The sequence below is a fragment of the Miscanthus floridulus genome, chromosome 1, assembly GCF_019320115.1.
Source record: "Miscanthus floridulus cultivar M001 chromosome 1, ASM1932011v1, whole genome shotgun sequence".
Classification (NCBI taxonomy): domain Eukaryota; kingdom Viridiplantae; phylum Streptophyta; class Magnoliopsida; order Poales; family Poaceae; genus Miscanthus; species Miscanthus floridulus.
This window is the reverse complement of record NC_089580.1, coordinates 15,847,590-15,856,014: the sequence shown is the minus strand read 5'-3', so window position 1 is coordinate 15,856,014 and position 8,425 is coordinate 15,847,590. Positions and strand designations below refer to the sequence as shown.

At 43.6% G+C, this 8,425-nt stretch overlaps 1 protein-coding gene across 1 annotated transcript; it reads right to left on the bottom strand.

Moving 5' to 3' along the window:
• Positions 1-223: 223 nt before the first annotated feature.
• Positions 224-2,203, bottom strand: LOC136474162 (zinc finger BED domain-containing protein RICESLEEPER 2-like). Its single transcript, XM_066471757.1, has 2 exons — positions 377-2,203; positions 224-292 (listed from the first exon to the last, which is right to left on the bottom strand). The coding sequence occupies exons 1-2, from the start codon at positions 2,201-2,203 to the stop codon at positions 224-226; spliced, it is 1,896 nt and encodes a 631-aa protein (XP_066327854.1).
• Positions 2,204-8,425: the final 6,222 nt, after the last annotated feature.

Here is an 8,425-nt window from a genome sequence, read left to right as displayed (position 1 = left end):
AGCAAAATAAATGAGCTACAGCTTGAGTGGTAAACTAATCAGTTTTGCAGGTAATATATATACACCAAAAGCAAGTCAAAAGCAGCCATGGAGCACAGCCAACAGGTCGTTAGGTCCCTAGTTATGTTCCCCCTTTATATCTTGTAACCTATATGTGAAGAACACATCAAGTGAGAACAAATATGATATCCACCACAGTGCTGGACATTCTAAAATAGACTTACTAGTTGCTTTCCACCACACTGCTGGGAAGCTCCACACTCTCAATGTCACCATCATCACCATCTTCTCCCTATAAAAACAGTAAAAGAATTAAGCATTACATACACAAACTTTGGGAAAAATGGAGTTGAAAAATAGACTAAAAATCACATACCAGAATAATAGGAGGACTTTTAGAACCTAGTATCCAGCTAGATGCACAAACTAGTGCTTGAACTGTCGCTGGCTTCAAAGAACTCCTATAGTCATCGAGAATTCTACCTCCACAACTGAAAGTGGACTCAGATGATATGCTGCTAGCTGGGACAGCCAAGAACTTCTTTGCCATACTAGACACAACAGGAAATCTAAGAGCATTCACCTTCCAATAGTGAAGTAAGTTAAAATTCTTATCATGTAAAGGATGGTTTGCTTCATCTAGGTAGATAAGTAACTCAGATTTTGAACTTTCTGAAGCACTTGACTCTAGAAAAGACTGAAATTCACTTGAAACAAGACAAGCCACTGAGCTGGTTGTTTCCTTTGATGATGAGGTTGATTGAGTGGTTGATGAGCTGCTACTATCACCCATTTTCCGGCGTTGCTCCAACTCATGCTTCTTGTAGAGCTCTTCTAACTCTTTTTTTATATCAGCAACCTCTTGTTCACACCTTGAGGAGTCATAAAGCTGACTAAAATAGAACTGAATATATCTCATTTTGAACCTAGGGTCAAGGATTGTAGCAATAACCATTACATTGTTCTTCTCTTCCCAATATTTATCAAATTTGTCTAACATTGCAGCAGTCATTTTCTTTAAATATGGGTCCTTAGAATTTTTTGCCTTTAACAATGCAATCTTGACTTTCAAAATGTAAGGGTAGAAGACATTAGTAGTAGGGTAAACTGATCCTAAAAATGCAGTGGTTGCTCCAGCCATCTCTCCTAGAATTGGTCTAATCTTCTCATATATGTTCCATTCAGATTCTGTAGGTTTCCATGCATAGTTCTGGTCTACTTGAGCATAATAACCAAATGCAGACCTATACTCAATGCAAGTGTCAAGCATTTTATATGTTGAGTTCCACCTTGTTTTAACATCAAGAGACAAACATTTCCCAACTTTAATAGCATAATAATTGCAAACCTCTACAAATTTGTACAGGCGACTTGGAGACCTCTTGAAATATTTCACAGTATTCCTTAGGTCACTTATGAGACCTTCTATTTGGTCTAGACCATCATGAACAACCAAATTGACTATGTGAGCAGCACAACGAACATGAAAATATTGGGGATCAAACTGACCATTCTTTCTAGCAAGCAGCTTGGCTGACAAATTTGTAGTAGCAGTATCATTATTTGAAGCATTATCAAGGGTGATTGACATAACCTTATCCTCTATTTTCCATTCCACCAAGCACTCAAAAACAGCATGAGCTATCACTAAATCGGTGTGGGGAGGATCTAACTCAATAAAGTTAAGAACACGGCATTGCAAAACCCAATCACTATCTATGTAATGTGCCACCAAACACATGTACTGAACATTTTGATTGGATGTCCACAAATCAGTTGTCAAACTTATTGATTCAGCCTCTCTAAGACTCTTCTTTAGCTGCTCTTTCTCAGATTCATAAACTTTCATGCATTCATTTTTAATAGTCTTCCTACCAATACATTCATACTTGCTATTCATCCACTTCATCAAGATATTAAACCATTTATGCTCAACCATCCTAAACGAATACTCATGGACAATTATCATCTTTGCAATCAATTTTCTAGTGTGCTCATGGTCATATTCAGTAGGATTAACAACAAGACAGCCATCATCTGCAACATAGTTAAGTGTACCTTGAGCAAGTTGTTGTTTAGCCTTAGCAAGCTTATTCTGAAACTGTGTGTAGCGGGCAAGGTGGCGGTTCAGCTGTGAAGTTGCTCCCCTTGGATGGTATACATAACTCTTATGACAGAATCTACACTTAGCCTTTGTCACCATAACACCAAACTCCTTCGCAGATTGAACACTTATCTCCTTGAAATACTTCCAACAACCAGCCCTCTTTCCTCTCTTTACCTTGGTCTTAGAAGGAGATAAATGAATACCAGCCCCAACCTTCAATTTCTTCTGCCCTCTAGCTGCCTTTGAAGAATTTGATGGCACGCTTACATCATCTCCATCCTCCTCCTCCTAACTTTCATCATCATCTGACGGCATGCTTACAGATATAGCGGTAGCATCATTCATGTCAAAGTTCTCTCCGCCATCCTCATCCTCCGCCAAAGGCTCCATGTGCTGCTACATAGATTACATACATGTCAAAAATCAATTTTGCTGCACAACTAGCGTACAGACTACAGTCTACAGATTACACAAATCACATATGCTCATATGAATAAACATAAATATATTGGCATAGTGGCATCCTGCACGGTTGCACATGTTCACACGAATCACACACATGACACATTCTAGGCTACATCTCCTACAGATCAAAGCATCAAGAAAAATACATACCGTATCCGTTTCTACTGATATGGAGGCCGATGGAGTAGTGGACTTTGCGGCTATGGATCCTCGACCACGACCGCGGCCACCACGATTGCCTATCGAGGGCGGCACCATCTTGTGTTTGCTCCTTGATTCAAGACTTGCCGCCACCGGAGGAAGCATCCCTCGGACCTCTTCCTCATCCTCCATGACCAGCTCGAGCTCAGGATGGGATGGGGCAAGCCGGCGAGCTGCGTGTGGAGATGGGAGACCGGAGAGGAGCTGCGTGCCTACGTGCGGTGCGGCCGAGCGCGTGCGGTGTGCGGCGGCTCGGGGTCAGGGGTCAGGAGGGGGAAGGGAAAAGACTGTGACTGTCTGTGACTACAGTGGAAGACTAGAAGTGGAGTCGACTGCCTCTGCCTACGTGCTGCGGCTGCTGGTGTGTCATGTGTGGTTAGGGTTTCACGAATGGGCTGGGCCGAGCTGCCTAATTTCAGTTGCTGGCTTGATGGGCCATATGGGCCGACCCAATTTCAGTTGCTAGCTTGATAATTGACTGGCTCATTATGGCTCGTGAGCAGCTCATGAGCTGGCTCAAGCTGGCTCGTTATAAACCGAGCTGGCTCATTATAAAACGAGTTGGCTCATTATTAAACGAGTCGAGCTCGAGTCAAGCCATTAATGAGCGAGTCGAGCGAGCTAGCGAGTTTTGAGTTTTTCATCCAACCTTAATCATAACCATCAAGTGTGCATGGGGTAACATCATCATTTGCAACACTTGTGGCATCATCAATCTTGCCAAGTGAACTTGTAGTGGATTGATCATCATCATCACTTGACCATGTGGTGGAGCAATCTTCCATAATCATAGAGTTGTGGTCATGCTCAAGATCCTCATGTGCCTCCTTCTAGGGCTCCTCCTTCTTGAACTTGCCATCATCCCATGTAGAGGAATCACCGAAGGTGCACTTGATGGACTCCCATATCTCACGAGCGGTTCCCGTGTAGTTTACTTGTTTCATCAAATCAAAACTCAATGCATCCATTAGAAAACAACAAGCATGTGCATCAAGTTTATAGAGAACTCTTTGAGCTTTGGTGAGATTTCTATGGTCCAAGACATGAGTGAGACCACTAGTGACAATCCACCAAAACTTAGGTCCCTTTGCACAAAAATGATCAAGCATGTGATTTTTCAAAGTGCAAAGTTTGTGCCATAAAAAATGTATCTCACAAACATCTAGCCCACTAGATGCCATCCTCTCGGGTCAGTGAAGACCATAAATGAGAGACCTAGCTCTGATACCACTTGAATGGTTGAGATGGTGAACTAGAGGGGGGGGGGGTAAATAGTCCTTCCTAAAATTAATCGCGTTGGCTAACCAAAACAAGTGTGGAATTATAACTGTCGGTCTAGCCAAGACTACACCCCTCTATCTATGTTCTCTAGCACCTTCTAAAGATACTAATTAAGCAACAAAGGTGCCGAACTATCTAGAGCTCACCTAATCAATTCTAGGAGCAAGGTCACATAAACCTATGCCACTAGTACTTTAAGCAACAAGGGAGCTCCTACACAAACTAGTAAGCAAAAGCACAAGGCTAACTAAGCTCACTAGCAATGCTCAATAACAAGGCAACCAATACCAAATTAGAGAACGCAATTACTTAGCTACACAAACTAAGCAATATGACTAACAGGGTTACACAAACCAAATTAGCCATGCAAGGGAGCTACTTCTATGCTACACGAGCAAGAAGATAACTAGTAAGCTACATAAGCTAACTAATTACAAGAGCAACTACACAAGCACAATGTATATAAAAGTAATTCCAAGCTTGTGTAACGAGGATGCAAACCAACGGGAAGAACAAGGTTGATATGATGATTTTTCTCCCGATGTTCATATGTTTGCCAACACGCTAGTCCCCGTTGTGTCGATCGCTCACTTGGTGGTTCGGCGACTAATTGGCATCACCCACCAAGCCCACATGTCGGGCACCGCAAGAACCTACCCCAAAGAGTGAGGGTAGCTCAATGACATGCTTTACTAGAGTTGCTCTTCGTGGCTCCCGCAGGGCGAGCACAATGCCCCTCACAAAGCTCTTCTCCGAAGCACCGCACAAGCTTCTTACGGGCTTCAACGGAGACCACTACCAAGCTGTCTAGGAGGTGGCAACCTCCAAGAGTAACAAGCACCACCGACTTGCAACTCGATCACCTAGTGCCACTCGATGCAACCTTATGATGTAATCACACTAGAATCACTCTCTCACACAATCGGATGATCACAATCAAGCATATGTGAGATGGAGGGCTCCTAAACACTCACAAGCATGGACACAAAGTCCCCTGAGGTGCTCTGCTACAGCCATGCCCGAGGCCACCATCTATTTATAGCCCCATGGGCTAAACTAGCCATTACCCTTTCATTGGGCAAAACTCAGGACGACCGAACGCTCCGGTCCGATCGACCGGACACTAGACCATAGCGTCTGGTCGTGCGATGCACGCCACGTGTCCCCTACTTCAAATACTATTCACCTAATCTCAATGGTCATCTGTTGACCAGACACTATAGCTTGAACTGACCGGACGCAACAACCCCAACGTCCGGTCATTTCCAGTAAGGTACCAGACATGACCGGAAGTTTTTGGTCGGTCGCGATCGGACGCAACGCCAGCGTCCGGTCACTTCCAGCTTCTCTGCTCTGCCTGTGTCACCACATGTCACCCTGACCGGACACATATGGCCAGTGTTCAGTCACTTCCAGCGCCAGCGTCTAGTCGATGACTGACGCCTGCGCTGACTACCACTACTGACCAGACGCTGGAACCCAGCATCCGGTCACTGCGTGACCAGAGTCCGGTCCACTCTATGGGACCTTTCTCACCTCCATTTCATCACTGAGTTGATCCATATCAACTCTAACTTCATCTCTTTTGCAAATGTGCCAACACCACCAAGTGTACACCACTATGTGTATGTGTGTTAGCATTTTCATAATCATTTTCCAAAGGATTAGCCACTCAACTTGCCACGCCACTCAATCCTAGTGACGATGTAAAGTTAAATCACTCGAGTGGCACTAGATGACCGATATGCAAACAAGTTTTCCCATCTTGATAGTACAGCCATCTATCCTAAATCCGGTCATAAACTTCTCTATACACCTATGACCGGTGGAATGAAATGCCCTAGGTTATACCTTTGCCTTGCGCATTCCATTCCATCTCCTCCAATGTTGATGCAACACATGCACCAACATGATCAACAATGATATGATCCACTTCATATCATCATGTGATCATATTGGTTCATCGATCTTGACTTCACTTACTTTTCACCATTGCCTTCGTCCATCGGCGCCAAGTCTTGCTCAAGCTTCACCGCCACGTGGTCCATCACTCCAAAGCCTCTGACTTGCCCTTCACGCTTGCAATTGGTCCATCAAGCCAAGTCCTATCTTGATCTTCTCTACCTTGATCACATGACTCAATGTCATGTCTCATGTGCAATGAGCTCCTTCATCATCACATGTGTGAGCTTTGCAACATCTCCAAGCCATTTTTACCTTCATGGCATATCTTGCTCACACACATATACCTATGGACTAATCACCTATGTATCTCACATAAACATAATTAGTCTACCTAGGTTGTCACTCAATTACCAAAACCCTATAAAGACCTTTTAGCTATGAAGTGCTAGTTCCAAAGTTTGGATGTGGTTGTGTGTTGGGTGTTAGTTGATCCCATCCCTCATGGGTTTTCCCCACCAATGGGTCAATAGGCACACTTTGACCCTCTCATCGTGGAACCTAATATGGATGTGGAGGTTGCACCTATGGTTTTTGATGCTCAATCTGCCCCTAATATGCTAGTTGGAGATGCTTGTCAGACTCATAATATTGTGGCAGATCCTCCTCATGAGATCCCTTTGACATAGAATTATCTGAGTAAGTGTCTTATCCGCATGGTTATTGGGAGCTTACCCCATTCCTTACATCCATTTTTTCATTCTTTCCTCATTTTTCTACTTATGTTGCAGTAGACATTTCTAACAATGTGGATGTGCTCAATGTTGCTACGCAAGTGCTCTGTGGAGATGGATTCCATGGCTCTAATAGTGTTGAAATTATGAATGATTTAGAGCCATATGAGATGGCAAGGGCTCTTGATTCTGATGATGATCATCTTATTGGAGAGCTGACAGAGAGTGATGTTAAGATGCTGAGGCGTATCTTTCTCGGCCGCCGTGATCCAAGAGTTTATGAGTTCAACGATCTTGCTCATTTTGATTAGGCATGTGTAGAAGAACATGATGATGAGCTCCTAGAAGCTCCTAAGGCCGGCCCTAACATGGTAATTGAGAATGGGAGGGTATTCAAGGACCTCCCTGCATTGAAGAGGTGCTTGTAGGTGTTTGCAGTGATACGAAAGAGACCTTACAAGGTCTTGCATTTATATGTGGAGCGCTGTTACATAGTTGTGTGTGACAAGAAACGCTACCCATGGAGGGTTTGTGCAAGAAAGCAAAAGGTCACCAAAAAATGGAAGATCACAAAAGTTGTCGGGCCACACAATTATGCTGGTTATGTGCTAACACTAAAGCATTGACAGTTGACATCTACCCTCTTTGCCAAGCGGTTGATGGGAATATTGTAGGGAGAACCCAACATAAAGGTTAGGACAATTATCAGGACCATTGAGGCGTTGTATAGAGGTTATGTGATAACTTTTGGTAAAGCTTGGAGGGCTAAGCAGCGAGCATGGAAGATGATATATGGGGACTGGGAGGATGGGTATGAGCAGCTACCAGTACTTTTCAATGCAATTAAAGTGGTGAATCTAGGCATGCATTATGAGTACATCCCAAAACCAAATGCATGGAAGGATGGGAGGCAGTTATTCTTCCATACTTTCTGGTGCTTCCCTCGGTGTGTCGAGGCCTTTAGGCACTGTCGTCCCCATCTTTTCCATTGATGGTACATTCTTGATTGGCAAATATTAGGACACACTTCTTATAGCCATATCCTGTGACGCGAACAACAAGTTGGTTCCTTTGACATTTGCTTTGGTTGAGAAGGAGAACAATGGTAGTTGGGGATGGTTCTTGAGGCTAGTCTAGATACATATGATTGGGTCTAGCAGGGAGGTTGGCGTCATATCTGATAGGCACCAGGGCATACATAATGCCATGCGAGAGTAGATAGAGGGGTATGCACCTTTGCACCATCGTTGGTGTACTCGGCACCTTGTCGAGAATCTACTCCAGAAGGATGGTGTGAAGGATAACTTTGATCTATTCTAGGAGGCTACTCGATAGCTTGAGGACAAGTACATTATCTACTTGGTAATGTGTGCAACATTTTCACAGATCACAAGAGTCTTAAGTATATCTTTACCCAACCAGAGCTAAACATGAGACAGCGCAGATGGTTGGAATTGATCAAGGATTACAACTTGAATGTGCAATATCATCCTAGAAAAGCCAATATAGTGGTAGATGCTTTGAGCAGAAAGTCACATTACTTGAATGTGCAGCCATTACTTGAAGATGGGTTCGATCTGATGCATCCTGCTGTGTTACATAGTATTCAGATTAGTTGCTCTTTGGAGAGTAAGATAATAGAAGGCCAGAAAACCGACAAGGGAATATTCCACATCAAAGAGAAAATAAAAGAAAAGTCGTCTCAACACTTTAAAGTGGATGAACAGGGCATGTT

What these genes read in the sequence shown, in the direction of transcription:
- LOC136474162 (XM_066471757.1), bottom strand. Translation starts at nt 2,203, where the DNA reads ATGGTGACAAAGGCTAAGTGTAGATTCTGTCATAAGAGTTATGTATAC. An exon ending in AAAGTCCTCCTATTATTCTG is followed by an intron (nt 293 to 376) that starts GTATGTGATTTT and finishes CTGTTTTTATAG; the next exon opens with GGAGAAGATGGTGATGATGG.